This window comes from Notechis scutatus, chromosome 6 (assembly GCF_049901735.1).
Source record: "Notechis scutatus isolate UNSWTSFEM ecotype Mainland chromosome 6, rNotScu1.2, whole genome shotgun sequence".
Lineage (NCBI taxonomy): Eukaryota > Metazoa > Chordata > Lepidosauria > Squamata > Elapidae > Notechis > Notechis scutatus.
Genome location: NC_142014.1, coordinates 20,959,621 through 20,976,471, shown reverse-complemented (window position 1 = coordinate 20,976,471; position 16,851 = coordinate 20,959,621). Strand labels below are relative to the sequence as shown.

The window sequence follows — 16,851 nt, the reverse complement described above, 5'->3', positions numbered from 1 at the left end:
GCGGAGTACACGGGAGTGGGCACGTTGCTGTATGGTTAGGTCAGGGCGGCAACGGAGGTTCTTATGGTTGGTGTTGGTTTTGGCGAGTGAGTTTATAGTATAAATGAATTTACGTTTGCTTGATTCATTTTTGATTCATTTGTCTGAAATGGTATAGAGTTTCTGCCTAAGGAGAGGGTTGGACTAGAAGACCACTATTCTATTCTATTCTATTCTATTCTATTCTATTCTATTCTATTCTATTCTATTCTATTCTATTCTATTCTATTCTACTCTACTCTACTCTACTCTACTCTACTCTACTCTACTCTACTCTACTCTACTCTACTCCACTCCACTCCACTCCACTCCACTCCATTCCAGTCCCCATCCCCATCTCCATCCCTCTTCCCTTGGAAACAATGACTAGAAACAGAGGCCAGAGATGGAGATCAAGGTAAAGGAATAGGGAGAGCCCCCTTCAGCAGTGGTGAAAGGCCCTTATCCAAATTCACCTGTTTGTGGCAAGGAACAGTGGATGGCACTGTTCCTTCACAAACACAGAGCTTCTGAGAGATTCTGGATCCCTTGTTACAGAAGTCAAGTTGACATGACTTCTAAGCATTCTGCAAATAAAAGGTAAGAAGACTCTTGCAGGTTTTGTAATCAGAAGATGTAGGTCAAACAGTTAAGGCTTCTGCTTTGTGATATACAGCAGATAGCATTTTGGCCTTAATTGGGTCCTGCTGCACCTCTTCAGGGCATATGGCAATTTTTTTTTTTGCCACTGAGACTGGGTGACTGGCATATGTGTTGCAGATGGTTATTTGGCAGGTGATATTCAGAATGAAAAGCAGTAATGAGATTAAAGATGCTTCAAATGCAATTCTGCAGATAGCATTCATTTTTGTATCTATTTTCCCTTTATGCTGAGGTGCTGTATGTTCACATCAACTGAAACCTAAATGGGCAGTCCAGTTAGTAGAAGTTCTGTCCCATTCTCCCCTTAATATATTTTAAATGTGGCAATTTAGGAGGTTTTTCTGCCTTTAATGAAAAGTTATTTTGTGGTACAGCACATAGAACCGCAGTAAGAAAAACCATCAGCATTCAGAGGTTATTTGTTGGTATTCTTACATTTGAGCCAATTTAAAAGATATCTGATTTGCTGTGAAAAGAATATTCAGCAACTGTTCTTGGAGTTTTTTTAAAAATCTGTTCTTGATTTTTTTAAAAAAAATATTTACTCACAGTATTAATCACTTAACATGTTCACTGGACTATTCAGTTCAAAAAATGCACCACCACCCCCAAAAAACCCTGTAAGAGCAGAAAGCTAGTTCTTGAAAAATAAAAGGTGCTTTACCATGTGAATCATATATCTTTGTTCTTTATCACAGGTGAAATTTTAGTTGATTAATAGCACAACCACATAAGAATTCTTTTGGAACAAAGAAACATCAGACTTTGGTACATGGATATAAAGGGACAGAGAGGGTTACATTTATGAGATGCATTATTTATCAAGGGAAACAATGATTATAATTGTTTTGAATTGGTGATGTGCAGGTTGTACCAGAAATACCAGGATGATACTACGGAAGGGGTTCTCTACAAGATGCTCTTGCACAGTTTGGGAGTGGCCGATTTGCCAAAAGAATTAATAGCTGTCACCAGCACCTCTTCACTACGAGAGAATCAACAGGCAGAGGAAAAGAAGCCAATGGATCTTCCAGAGAGGTAGCCCATCTGTGACTGCTAAAGTAAAAATGTAATAATTATCCATAGGAAAATTTAGCTTTAGAACAGAAGTCTCCAAACTTGACAACTTAAAGACTTGTGGACTTCAATTCCCAGAATTGAATGCTGGGAGTTGAAGTCCACAAGTCTTAAAGTTGCCAAGTTTGGGGCCCCTGCTTTAGAACATCTGGTTTTTCTGAATGTTCCTTTGATGTTCTGTATGGAAAAAAAGTACCTCAACTGTTGCTCTTGTTGAAGCCCCCTGATCCCCTGGGGTTCCACAAAATCCCCCCACTCCTGGAAGACAGCGTCCATCATCTGCTCTAAGCAAATCAAAGCATCTCAGCGGCCTAAAATGATCTCAGAAAAGTGAGCAAGAGTCAGATCTGGTTAGTGGTTGGAAGGGAGACCACACAGAAAGCTAGACTGGGAAGTTGAGAAGTTATTTCTTAAGCAATAATAATACTATTGCTTAAGAAAACCACGCAGATCCACTAGGAGTCTTGCTTGACTCAAATGTGTCTTTGTCATTGTTTAATTTGCCTATTTATTGCCTCCCCTTCTAGCTTGGGGCTGCAGTTCAGACTGATTGCTTTTTTGTTGTCTTCTGAGAGAAGCATTAATAAGGAATATCTTTATTTTAAGTGAAAACCTAGAGTTTTTGCATTATTGTATTAATATTGTATAATGCTTGACCCAACAAAATAAGTTTTGCACTTATTCTATTATTATTTTAGGGTATTCCTTTACTCTGGATAAGATTAAGGCTGATGGCTTAATTTAGTTTAGTTTACTTTATTGTCTTTGCGCCTTGTACAATGAAATTAAATACCATCTTCAGTGTACATTATGACTATGAAAGTAAACACAAACAAACATCCTTCACATTCTGTACATTGAATTGAAACCCCTAATATTGCATTAATATTGCACTACACAGTAGAATTCAATAGAGTTACTGCCCTGGGATAGAAGCTGTTTTTCAGCCCAAATATATTATATATTTATAATAGATATTTTTTATAGGGAGATTTAGAAAAGGCATATCTCTTAACGCCTGATAACTAACTATAAATACAGGTAAGTACTGTACGTGATGTCTTCTTCATCTGTTGTGGCTCCTAGTGCCTTCATGGGTGTGTTCACTCATGTCCTACTTTTCCTTCAAGGAGTTCCCTTAATCTCCTCTCCAGTTTTCATCACCACTGCCTTGTGAAAGAGACTGAGAGCACAACTAGCCCAACATCACCCCATGAGTTTATCCAGATGTGGGAGGAGTTAAGTCTTCTTATTCCAATGCACACAAAGCACAGATGGGGTTTCAATCATACCATCACAGCCATCATCCTGACTTCTTGGACCATACCATGCAGATACCTCTGTTAACCACTCTTCCAATTTTAGAATGAAGCAAATTGAAGACCACATCTACAAACAAGCCAGGAATAGAACCGTTGATGAAGTCTTTGAAAGGCTGAGGGATGGCATCCTGCATCAGGAAATGGGCATGAGGGATGCCTTCCTTGCTTATCACAAACAAGCTAGCGGGAAGTTGAGTAAAACTGATTTCCGCAAGGTAAATAGAATCTTATTTCATTTTAATTTACTCTTGCTCATTCAAACCAACTTAGTCTTTCCTCTTTCCTCTTAATAGCTTCTTAATTTCATTTTAATTTACTCTCGGTCCAACGTTTCTGTTTTGTCTTTTCTCCTGATAGCTTCTCCGCTTAGGGCGCTGCTTATGTCTTGGCCTTACAAAAAGTCTGTAAACAGTTTAGGGGGCTTTATATTTCATACTTTCCATCCTCCCACTCATATCATTTCCACGTAGCATTGCATACCTTTTCTGCTACCATCTTCATTTTGTAGCTTGGACTTTATCACGTTTAACTCATCAAAAGAGTCCATGAAACTCAGTCCAGTGCAAGAGAAATCTGAGGGGCAAAGGGGAATATTTGAAGGGCATTTAGTGGCCCCTTTGCCTAAAAACACCATTTAAGTCCCTGTTAGGGGCACTTAGGGTGCTCAAGAAATCAGCCACAAAACAGCAGAATCAAAGCCACGCCCCCTTTCTTTACAGCCTGGATGTAAATAACACTGATATAACTGAATATTCTTGTATGCTGGCACCCTAAGTGAAGATTTGTGAATGAAATATATGGGTATCTTATTTATTGGTTTCAGAAAGGATCTTGTCTTTGCAGTTGCAACAATGGCCATGAAATGGGGTTATATGTGGGCATTCCATTGTGCATACCGGCAGCACTGCATCTCTTGGAGTAACTCAACGATACACCACAAGGAAATGAATGTTTCTTTCTCATTTCTCTGCTCTTGTAGCTCTAAAATTAAACATTCGATCTGATAGCAAAAGCTATACTAAAATACAAAGCTGCTAATCTCTTTTTAAAGGCTTTCAAAATCTCCTGAAGAGTGATAATTTGTTAATTAGCACATTCTCACTTTTTTTCCCCCACATTTTTAAGCCAGTCAGCCATTCAATGTTTCTTTTTTCTCCAGTGGTACATCAGTAAAATGAAATAGAATTGCAAGAACAATTACCACTGAAGCTATTACAAAAGGACTAAAAAAAATACTGTACAAACACAAGAGAACACGCTCAAATTAGAAAAGGTGGGGAGACTTGGAATTATTAAGTGGAGAGAATTACAAACTGAATTCAATTCTGTTACTGTATTTTTAACTAGCAGTTTCTACAAATTTTATATTTTCAAAACCACACCAAACTATGTTACTGCAAATTTACTAAATGATGGGGATTTTGTGCATTTTTAAGCATCAATGGCTTTTTCTTGAAAGAAAGTTTTATTTGTCTAGCATGGTGGGCGTTCCTCTATTTTGAATTCAATTCAAGGGAGTAGATAATATGTATATGGTTAGTATCAATACATTCCAAGGGTTTGTATCCAGCACAGTGTTTAATCTAATCATCCTTTTTCTCCCTGGCAGCTACTGGAGGATATTCAGATGCCAATGAGTGATGATCATTTTAATCTATTAATTGAAAAAATAGGATTCCCAGTTGGAGGCTTGAGTTATCTTGATTTTGTAGTGATGTTTGAAGGTAAGCAAATACATTGCTAAGTAATATATTGATTCTCAGATACGGATATTATATCTGCTTCTGTTTTTTTAAATTCAGCGGGAAATTAATTATTTTGTGATAAAATCTGACCAAATATGTAATGCACGTGTCAAATTCCAGAGAAATGAATGAACAAGGAAGCATTGTGATTGTTAGCTGAGACCAGCCAGCTGTGTGGGGTGGAAAACCCATAGTTTAGACAAATTGGGAAGACAACAACTGTTGGTCTTCTGAACTAAAAAGAAGAGAAATTGGCAATGGTCCTGCTTGAGTTACATTCTCTTCTGTCAGCAACTAAGAAACTTTCTCCTCTATTCAAGAAGCAAACAAAAAAGAAAACCCATGAATCTCTTTCATTTCTTGTATTATGCAAAGAAAAAAAAAGGGGGGGGGAGGCTGATAGAATCTTTTCAAACTAACACACACTTTATTAAAAGACATCAGCTTCTGTGAGATGAAAGGAACTTGGCTGAAGCTTCTCAAAAGCTTGACACGACTAGGAAGGAATCAACTTTATTGTACAACACAACTGGAGCCACTTCAAGGAGTTAATTGCCATCCTGACATCTTAGAAAGGAGTAGTGCCATATACCTGCTATATACCTGCTATATATCTAGAATCTCCTTGAAGCACTTTCTACAGCACAAAACAATGGCTAAGGATGTCTGGTTCCAAATCAGAATCACATAAGCTGATGGCATCTAAAGAAGGGTCTGTCATGATAATCTTAATGAGTGGCAAAGGTATCATGAAAAAAACCCATGCTCTCCAAATTCCACAAATACCTTTGGAGCAAGATTGAAAACAGACATGCTGTATCTTGCTCAATTCTCTAATGCCAGCGTTGTTGAGAGTCAGAAACTATAGAGAATCATGTCTGGTTAGTATTTGGATGGGAAAATCCATGCGTGTAAGGTAGATTGGATAGTAAAAAAAAAACAAACATAATGGAAGAAACAACAACAGCCACATTAGCGATATGGCAAAACATTACAGGTTTGTGCTTATAGTCCTCCTCAGGATTTGAGTTCAGCTTGAAGGAAATGCTATCTTTTGCGTATCTAAGGATCTTACTTTTAACTATGTTGAATTTCATTTTGTTAGATAGCGCTCAGTGAAATTGGTAATATGTCATCCTTTTTATTTGAAGGTTGGTGCCAGATGAATTTGGGGTGGACAGATTGACTAAATCTGGATCTGAGGTGCTAAAAAGTAGTCCCCACTTGGGGTATTTTAACCCTTGGGATATTTTAATCAAAGAATGGAATGGATGAATAAGGGCAACCATAACTGATTCCTCAGTCTTGCAGTTCTATTTATAAACATGGATTCTGTGAAATTCAAGAGAAAGGGTGCTGGCAATTCCCTGGTATTGTCAGGCATGACAGATCAGGTCTATATATAAAGGTACAGTTAAACTGGTATATTGCTATGTCCAAGAATCTTCTCAACTAATGGTTTACACCTGCTTGGGGTTAGATAAGGGTCAACAGAATTCAAAGGAGGTTGGACTTTGTGTAGGGATTCTAGCAAATCTTTTAACTCTGCCCTCAGGTTCTGCCATTCCTTCTCCTATAAGTATGTACAAACAGGAGAGATTTCCTATTTTGAGAGAAGAGAAATTTATAGAATAGTTTATCAAGGTTTGGCTTTTCAATGAAATGAAATGTTTAAATTGTATGCAAATGTGTCTCAGATTAGCTTTTGACATATCTATGGAGTGGTAGCTACCAAGAACTGAAAGGACACTATTTTAGGTATCTTTTGAATTGCACAGAGCTGTAATGATTGAACTATTAAACAGCTATTCACCAGGCCTGAAAAGAAGAAAAAAAGAAGAAAATTTCTAGATGATGGAGAAGGGAGGACTTGAAGTCAAGCTGAATTATTTTTAAAGGCAAGAGAGTGACTTGGGAAGAAAGGCAGGAAAGTCTTTGGTGTTATTTTAAATACTGGTGATAGAATTTTTCCACACTTCTCTTGTATAAATCAAACAGGATGTAATATTTCCCAATGTTATATGTTGAAAATACTAGCTTCGATGCCCATATACTATATTTACTAAGCTAAATCCAAGTTTAGGGTTATTATTCTTAACCAGGCAGTAACTCCTCTGGATTTCCCTTGACCAGAGGTGGTATTCAGCAGGTTCTGACCAGTTCTGGAGAAACGGTAGCAGAAATTTTGAGTAGTTCGGAGAACCGGCAAATGCCACCTCTGACTGGAGATTTTACAGTATCCTTCCCCTGGTACTCCCACCAAGGCTCGCCCACAGAACCGGTAGTAAAAAATTTTGAATCCCGCCACTGCCACTGACATAATTTCATAGATTTCTGGGAATGTGAAAAACATTTCTTGAAGACTTAAAACACTGGGCCCTGTCTAACAAAATGAAATTTAATGTAGAGAAAAGTAAGCTTTTACACTTAGGCAATGAAAGCCAATCATATACGTATAGATTAGGTGAAACTTGGCTTAATGGGATCTTAGAGTCCTTGTGGACAATTACTTAAATATGAGCCAAAAGTATGAGGCAGCATCCCAAAAAAGACAATGCAACCCTAGGCTGCGCTAATAGAATCAAGAATAGAAGAATAGAATCAAGTCCACTTGCAGTTCTCATACTGCTTTACAAAACCTTAGTAAGACCACACTTGGAATACTGCAATCGGTCTGGTCACCACAATATAAAAAAAATGTTGAGATTCTGGAAAGAATGCAGAGAAGAGCAACAAAAATGATCAGGGGGCTGGAGGCTAAAACATATAAAGAATGGTTGCTGGAATTGGGTATGTCTAGTCTAATGAAAAGAAGGACTAGAGGCAATAGCACAGTTTCAACAGTTTCAATATTTGAGGGATTCCTACAAAGATGGGGGCGGGTATCAAACTATTTTCCAAAGCACCAAAAGGCAAGGCAAGAAACAATGTTTGGAACCTAACCAAGGTGAAAAGCAATCTAGAACTAAGGAGAAATTTCCTAATGGTGAGAACAATCAACCAATGGAATAGGTTGACTTCCAAAGTTGTGGGTGCTCCATCATTGGAGGCTTTCAAAAAGAGACTGGACAGCCATTTGTCTGAAATGGTATAGGGTCTCCTGCTCAAGCAGGGAGTTGGACTAGAAGACCCCCAAGGTCCCTTCAAACTATTATTTGTTCTATGATCTATCACAATTACTTGAAATACCAGAGATCTGGGGTTTCTCTCCAACGGTCAACAAGCAAAATCTTTGAAGCAAATCACATGTGCATATGCACACATATATATGCAAACATTTTCCCATACAAACTTGATTTTTTTAATGTCATCATTTTGTGAAAATAATCCCCAGAGTACCAGAAACCTTATTGCTCCTATAACATATCCAGTTCTAAGCTTGTTCTCTGTGAATGTTAGAGAGTGTTTGTATAGTTATTTTACTATTCTACATGTATTGTTAGCAGTCTTAATTGTGCTCAGCCTTACAGAATTCTTGTTAGCAATCATCGATTATACCATAAAGTAAAATGGCAATTAGAACAAGATCCTTCTTTTTTAAATTAAAAAAAAATCACACCATACAAATTAGCCAGAAAAACTCTACATATGACAATTAAAAGCATTTTCACAGAGAAAAACAATTCAGCTGCACAACAACTGACAAAAGATGCATTTTACAATATTCATTAGCTCAAACAAAGCCACTTTTTGCCAAGCAGTAAAACTAGCAACTTTTGCAGAAGTGCTTTGATTTCCCAGATTTCTGCACTGGACAGATACTTCCACTTCAACATTGTATTGTTCATTGAATATTCGATATTATTCCACCATTCATGTCTCCCCTGTACTAGGGCAAAGGTGCCTGTAAGGAAGGGATAAAGTCAAAATGGCGGGAGAAACCGTGAGATCAAAGCCTAACCCTGGTTTTACGTGGTTTTATGTGTCACCTTTAGGGGAATTGTCTTGCAGGGGAAATGAGTCCTACAGGTGATATGAAACTGAAAATCTCTGTCCCTCCCTGTTATACAAGAGGCATTTTCAGGAGACAACCAGGAGCACAGAAATCCTTCATGGTTTGTCTGGGCCTCCGCTTCACCATATAAAGAACGGATTTGGGCAACCTATATCTTTTTTCCTTGAAGGAAGTGCAGGCGGCCTTGGTTTCAAAAGGCTCAGCAGCCTCACCTCACATAGTTCCTTCTGAGGAAGACACCAGGTGTCTGAGAGAAAACCACCTCACTCTTGCAGGTGTACCAGAGCTAATGTCTACAGTTTATGAGCTTCACCAAAGGGAGGGAGAGCAAGGGGGTAGGGAAGAGAGATTGGCTTGATTCAGATCTACACACAAAGAGGGTTTCTGTGAAAGATTTGCAGTTGGGAAATCTATTTGCATGTACTTTGATTGCACCCCAGAATCATTGAGATGAGAGTTCTATGTACTTTGCCTGGTGCTGATGTACCCAACAAAATGCACACAAATAATCAGTGCAAGTCCCCTTATTAAAACTGCATGTTCAAAATGAAAGCTAAGCTGCATGGGGGAAACTTATATTCCCTGTCAGATATAGTCACAGGCACAATTTCAGTCTATGTTCCAGGCAAGGGGAGATAAACCCAGACTGAAAAATGGAAAGAGGGACGCATACATAAGGCAGCATACTAGCATATAGCCCAAATCTACAAAGATGAAGTCAGGAAAGCAAAGTGTCAGAACGAACTAAGACTTGCAACAAATGTCAAAAATAATTTTTAAAAAGTTTATTTCAACAAAGAAGAAGAAGAAAGTCAAAGAAACCATCAGTCCACTAATGGGAGAAGATAGCAGAGCTACTTTATTCTTTCTTTGCATCTGTCTTCATACCTACACGAAAAGTAGCCCAGCCTACCAAAAACAAAACTGTAAAAGACAAGACTAGGAATTCAAATTTAAATAGGCAAGAAAATGGTAAGAGAACACATATCTATTTTAGATAAGTTTAGATCATTACAACCTGATGGATTACATCCCTGAATTCTGATGTAATGAGTTAGTAGGCCTGATCTTGGAACCATTGAACCATATCTTTCAAAAATCCTGGAGCATGGGGAAACTATCAGAGGACTGGAAAAGAGCTGATGTGATTCCCATCTTCAAAAAAGGGAAAAAAACATCCAGGAAATTACAGATCAGTCAGCCTGACATCAACATCTGGGAAGATCCTGGAAAAAATGATTAAACAACAGTTCTGTGAACACCTAGAAGCAAGCAAAGTTATAACCAGAAGCCAACATGGGTTTGTCAAAAACAGATCATTCCAAAGAAATCTTACTTTGTTATTTGACAAAGTGACTAAATTAATGGACCAACGAAATGCTATGGATATAATATAATTGGATTTCAGTAAAGCATTTGACAAAGTAGACTGCAATGTACTTCTTGGTAAGCTAGAAAAGTGTGGAGTAGACAGCATCACCACCAAATGAATTTGTAACTGGCTGACAAACTGCACGCAATGTTTAGTTCTTACTGGAACTATATCTACATGGAGGGAAGTACTTAGTGGTGTCCCCCAATATTCTGTTTTAGGCCTTGTACTCTTCAATATCTTCATAAACATTTTAGACAAGGGAATAGAAAGAGAACTCATCAAATTTGCAGATGACACCAGGTTCATAGAGCTAGCCAGCATCCCAGAATATAGGCTTAAGATCCAGATGGATCGACAGTGGGACCTATCTAACAAAATGAAATTCATTGTAGAGAAAAGTAAGGTTTTAAATTTACACAAGAAAAATCAAATGTACAGGTACAGATTAGGTGAAACTTGGCTCAATAGCAATAACTACTAGAGAGATCTTGGAGTCTTAGTAGACAATCACTTAAATATGAGCCAGCAGTGTGCTGCAGCTCCCTAAAAGCTAATGCAATCCTAGGCTGCATTAACAGAGAGATAGAATCAAGATCACATGAAGTGTTAGTACTGTTTTATAAGGCCTTGTGGCATGGTCAGACTTTGAATACTGCATCCATTTTGTCACCACAATATAAAAAGGATGTTGAGACTCTGGAAAGAGTGCAGAGAAGAGCAACAAAGATTAAGAGGCTGGAGGCGAAAACATGGAGGATAGTTGCAGGAATTAATTAACTAAGGAATTAAGAGGCATGCATAAAGTGCACAACTGTGCCTATGTCCCTTTCCTATTGTCCCCATTTTTTCATACCCATTTCCTGTATTCTTACTCATGTTTATACTTATACCTATTATCTTGTAAGCAATTGACAAATCAAATTTTAAAAATTGGATATGTCTAGTCTAGTGAAAAGAAGGACTAGGGACGGTATTATAGCAGTCTTCCAATGTTTGCAGGGCTACCACAAAGATGAGGGAGATCAACTTATTTTCCAAAGTGCCAGAAGGCAAGACAAGAACCAATGGATGGAAACTTATCAAAGAGAGAAGCAACCTAGAACTAAGAAGAAATTTCCTAACTGTGAGAACAATCAACCAGTGGAATGGCTTGCCTTCAGAAGATGGGGATGCCCCATCACTGGAGGCTTTTAAAAAGAGACTGAACAGCTATTTGTCTGAAAGGGACTTTTGCTTGAGCAGGGGGATGGACTAGAAGACCTAGAACAGGGGTTCCCAAACTTGGCAACTTTAAGACTTATGGACTTCAACTTGAATTGAACTTGAATTGAAGTCCACAAGTCTTAAAGTTGCCAAGTTTGGAGACCTCTGACCTAGAAGGTCCCTTCCAACTTTGCTATTATGTTGTTCTAAATTTCAAAAGAGAGTTACCTCCCCATTTCCCCATCCCTTCAACATGGACATCTCTTCAACATCTTCTCAACATCTCTATCATCTGCTCAACATGGACTGAAAAGGGCAGGCCTGACTTGCAGCCTCCTTCCCTCCCTCATAACACACAGGCTCATCTTTGCATCAATTTAAAAATATTTAGCATGAGAGGATCAGCGAATGCATACCAGAAAAGGGATTCTTCTGTCTGATTCTTTTTCTTGTTGAAATTGAAAGCTTTTCCCCCAAAGTAACAGCCAACACTTTCCATAAGAATTAGAGATAGATTCTAAAGTTAATAGTTAGCTCTAATAAAAAATAAAAAGACACTGAATCAAATTTTACACATTTACTGGATGAAATATGATCAAGCTGACATATACAGTATATAAAAACTATGCTGAGCAAAGACCTCAACATTTATAAGTAATCGGAGACATGAATACCCTGTCAAAATTTCCTTCTACCCAATCCAATATACAAACAGGTAATTATTCATAATTGGATGAACATGACTATCATGACTATCATTTTTTGATAAACCTCCACTCCCCAAATATATAGTTTAGGTCAGCCTAACACGAAATCTCTATAACTTTGACATGCTGGCTGGGGAATTCTTGGAGTTGAAATCCACATATCTTAAAAGTTGTAAGGGGCATAAGTGCACCAACGTGGCTACGGTCCCTTTCTTAATGTTCCCTTTTATTTGTATCTATTTCATGTATTAATATTCATGTTTATACTTACATATATTATCAAATGCATGCTTGACAAAATAAATAAAGTTTGAAAGAAAGACTGGATTAAAGAAATTAATAGGTCCATCTAATGAGTTGCATTGCTATGTAGGGATCTGAATTATTGCTGTGTAGGGATCCACACGTTGATCAATATGTACTACAATTCTAATATCAATTATTCAAATCTGCATCAAGCAAAAGGATAACATGGATTATTATTGATATACTTTTTTTTCAGATTCCAGATTGGGTGGAGCCTGTTCAAATCGTCAAATCAATGCTAGCAAAAGTCATTTCATGTCTGCTGAAGAATGTCTCAGCCAGTATAGTGACAAGCTTGTGGAAGAATATGGGGTAATTACATTACTTTCTCATGGTTATTAATTTTGTTTAATTGATGATTTATTTTCAAAGACAGGAAAGTCAGGAAGTTCAGACTGTTTAGAATGAATATAAAGTAAGCTCATGCTCTCTACAAGAATCTGAACTACTAAAGCAAATTGGCAGTAGTTCAGAGTCATGGAATTCAAGGTGGGCTGGACTTAGATTTCTTGTGGGCAGAAAGGGACTTGAGACAGATGACATGTTTAACCCCTCCCTCAGGCTCAGCCTGGTCATCTCCTACATCTATGTACTGTAGCTACCCATATCACAGCAATGACTCTGGACTCTATCAGAATGGTATATAGAGTCCACTTTCTTATAAGCCACCCAGAGTTTACTGGCCATAACAAAATTAATGAATAAGTGAGCACTCCAACAGAATGCTATGAACATTATATTATAATATCCCTGGGTACAAAGTTTTATACATGACTTCCACTCCTGTGTTGTACGTGAAAATTTAGCTATCTTCTTACAGTTTATACTGTATGTGTTTTTATTTATGTTGACCAATGGGATTAAAGCTAAAAAAACCTCAGTGATTTAACACAGAGAATAAACTAATTTTATCGTAATTTACCCTTACACAGAAGTATTTGTGTACAACCAGTTGCTAAAAAGAATGAGGGGATATCTAAGGTTTTCCATGCTTCCTTCTAAATTTTCCCCACTGTAAATTCAGATGTTCCATGTGTCAGGCACAAATAGTCAAAAAGAGGAGTTGAGTTCAAAGCACTAAAAGTTTATTACATGCTACCTATACACAAGAAATTAATCATCTAATGGTCAAGTCAAATTGATGGCAAATAAGAGTCAACAGAATTCATGTGGGGCTGGACTTAGCACTCTTGTGGATGTGTAAGGATAGGATTCCAAACTGATATGACCCCACCTTTGGGATCCATCTAATCATCTCTTACACACTTAGCTCAAAGTTTAAAACAATTCTAACACACATTTTAATAGTATGGCTTTATGTTAATGAGTGAATGTACTGGGTGGGGAATTCTGGAAATTGAAGTAAACATTGGTTGTATTCAGTTTACAGAATATTTTCTTCATAAGCTAGGTAGATATGGAGAATAGTGGTCTTCTGAATTATCGTGACCATTTTCTCTTGCTCTTAGATATTTCAGAAGGTCTCTGAGGCCTATTTGAACAAATTCACAGCAGTAATTTCTTACTGTGGGTTAGGATCTTCTTGATCACTTCATTCTGGGATTTCAAAATGTTCAAGTGTTTATGAGGTCAGAACAGTAGCGTCTCAATAAAAGTCTTGGAAAAGAACCAGAGTACGCTGGCATTGATTGGATTGTTTAGGAGCAAATGCTGTGAACTAAATATGCATATAAAGATAACATATAAATAAACACTTGAGTATAAGCTCTAATTCGAATATAAGCCGAGGCCCTAATTTTACCACAAAAACTGGGAAAACTTATTGACTTGAGTATAAGCCTAGGGTGGGAAATGCAGCAGCTACTGGTAAATTTCAAAAATAAAAATAATTAATTTGGGAAACGATCTACTATCATGAAAGGTTTAATTGATTCACTAACCCAAAAGAAGATGATGATGATGACAGCGGAGGCAGGAGTCACTCTCTTCCCCTCTCCTCGGAGGCCCCCTGAGTCAGGAGTCGCACACGCGCGCCCCAGTCCCGCGTCTTTGGGAAGCCTTAGGGCAAAAAGGAAGAGCAAAAACGGCGCTTGCGCTAAAAGCAGCAAGAGGCTCAGGCTCAGCGGCGGTTTTGCGCCACCTTCCCAAGGCAACGGGACCGAGCAGCAGGCAGGCACTCCTGGACAGCCCAGCTGACAGCGAATGGAGCTCCTGGTTTTGCCCCACGCCTTGCCCAAGTAAAGAACAGGCGGCGCCGGACAATCGGAGCTGAGCAAAGCTGGAGACCAGCAGCCGCCCTCTTCGCCAGCAGAAAAAGCCTTCCAACCAGTTAGCCGGTCTCCTCCTCCTCGGCCACACAGAACAAACAGGCAGAAGAGGAAAAAAGCGGCTGTTTGATGGTGCTGAAAGGATAGCTTTCCCTCTTTTCCTACGGAATAAATAACTGGATATTAAGAAACCTATTTTTTTAGGTGAAAATTGGTTTTAAGCGATGAGTGGGAAGAGAGAGGATTAAAAAGAAAATATTTGTATGTTAAGACTTTGTTGGAGCAGATGCCTTAAGGATTTGAAGACTAGAAGATATTGCAATAAGATTTTAAACAGATTTGGACTTTCTTTCTCTTTGATTGATATTACCCCAGAAGGAGAAAGTGAGAACTCTGCCTTGGTTTGGACTGACTGATAACTTTGGGACTGTTTTATTTTTTTATTTTCTTTTGAATATTCTGGTTGTTGTAAGAAGAAAGAAGGGGAAAAGAAAAGAAAAGATTTATAATGGCTCTTTCTGTTGAGGAACTAAGAAAGAATATGAACAAGCAAAAAAAATGGTAAAGATGGTGTGAAGAAGCTTTCCTTTTTTTTAGAAATGGCGCTTACTAACTATCAACAAACATTACAACAGATGAAGACAGCAGAGGAACAAGAAAGAAAGGAAGGAGCCATCTTTAATGAATCTCAGAATTTGATCAAGAAAGAAGGAAGAGAGAAAAGAAAGAAACTAAAGGACTTAAGATCTAAAAAAACATTTAAGAAAGGGAAAAATAAAGTGCAAAACCAATATGATGATAGTAAACAAAAAGGGAAAAGGAATACGACAGAGAAGGGAAGCCGGTAAGGCAGAGGTTAGAAGAAGGGGGTAGAAAGGTTTGTTGGGAGAAGAAAGAAAGGAAAAGGTGGAGAAAAGCTACAATGTTTTGAAATTAAATGGAAAAAGAAATTTTTATGGATAATGGATAAAGTATAATTTTTTTTAAAAAAAAAAAGATTTTGCAAGGTATATAAGATGAGATGGTAGTATTGTAATGGTTTAAGAGTTGATAAGAGATTAAAATGTTAAAATGTTTAAAAATGATTGGCTTTAAAATTTAATAATAGGGGAGGTTTAGAATACTGTTTTAATTAAAGAGTTTAATAAGATTATGGTATTGATGTTATTATAAAATTTTTATTATAGTATCTTTTTTTAATATTTGGATTTATTGTCTAATTATGTACTTAATTATTTTGGATGTATTAGTTAGATAGAATGTACCAAGCAAAATCGGATTGGGTATTGGATATTATTTTAAAGATTAATTTGACTAACTTAGGGGGAGATAGAAAAGCATCATACTCTGATTAATGATTTCAGGAGAAACTTATTTTCTTCTTTTTTATGAGGAATGAGACAAAGGGATGATAAAAATGGACAAAAGATACAAATATAATGATTCAAACTAAGATGATTAATTAAGATAGAATTAAGAAGGGTGAAATATGTGGAGAAGTTAATATAGAAGGCTTAGAATGGTAAATAAAATAAGTAATGATATGTAAGATGAGCATGAATATAATTGAAGTCCATGAAGAGAGAGACACCTGGGTCCAAGTTACTTTCCAAAAAGATTTTTTTTATGTTTTGTGTGTTGTGTGTATATGTTTTTTGGGGGAGAATTAGTAAAAACTTGTAGAAATATAGAATGAGAATAATGGTAACTAAGTCAGAAAGAAATAGATGAAATAATAACAATGATATTGAATAAGAGTAAAGAGAAGTAAAGAGAAATTGAATAAGAGGTTTTGGTATGTTATATGGAAATGGTTTAAAACAGAATCATAATTTATCTGACTTGTTAAATTTACAATGAAAAAGGTTTAAACATGTAATGAATAATGATAATTTGTGTGTTTTAAAAATTAATAAAACTTGTTTAAAAAAAAAACAAACTTCTATATGGCTGTCCAAACTGGCTTGAAAGGAAAACATTCAGATTTCCCATGTAACCTATTCCCTAAATAATTTTAAATTTAGAATCTAGTAAAAAGATTGTTTAAAAAAATACTTTTAGCCGAAGAGTTACTGTTACAGTAAAATATAGTATATAGTATACTATATACAGTAGTATAGGGACGCAGTGGCTCAGTGGTTAAGATGCTGAGCTTGTCGATCAGAAAGCTCAGCAGTTCAGTGGTTCGAGTCCCTAGCACCACGTAACGGAGTGAGCTCCCGTTACTTGTCTCAGCTTCTGAGTTCAAAAGC

The 16,851-nt window shown here is 37.2% G+C and overlaps 1 protein-coding gene across 2 annotated transcripts in view; it reads left to right on the top strand.

Annotated features, from left to right (window-relative positions):
- The window catches only part of EFCAB6 (EF-hand calcium binding domain 6), a 124,711-nt gene that overhangs the window by 44,465 nt on the left and 63,395 nt on the right, over positions 1-16,851 (top strand). For both annotated transcript variants that reach the window (XM_087969473.1, XM_087969472.1), the window contains exons 15-18: positions 1,549-1,719; positions 3,124-3,295; positions 4,690-4,804; positions 12,568-12,683. In XM_087969473.1, coding sequence (XP_087825599.1) covers positions 1,549-1,719; positions 3,124-3,295; positions 4,690-4,804; positions 12,568-12,683 — 574 coding nt within the window. The remainder of the gene's footprint in view (positions 1-1,548; positions 1,720-3,123; positions 3,296-4,689; positions 4,805-12,567; positions 12,684-16,851) is intronic.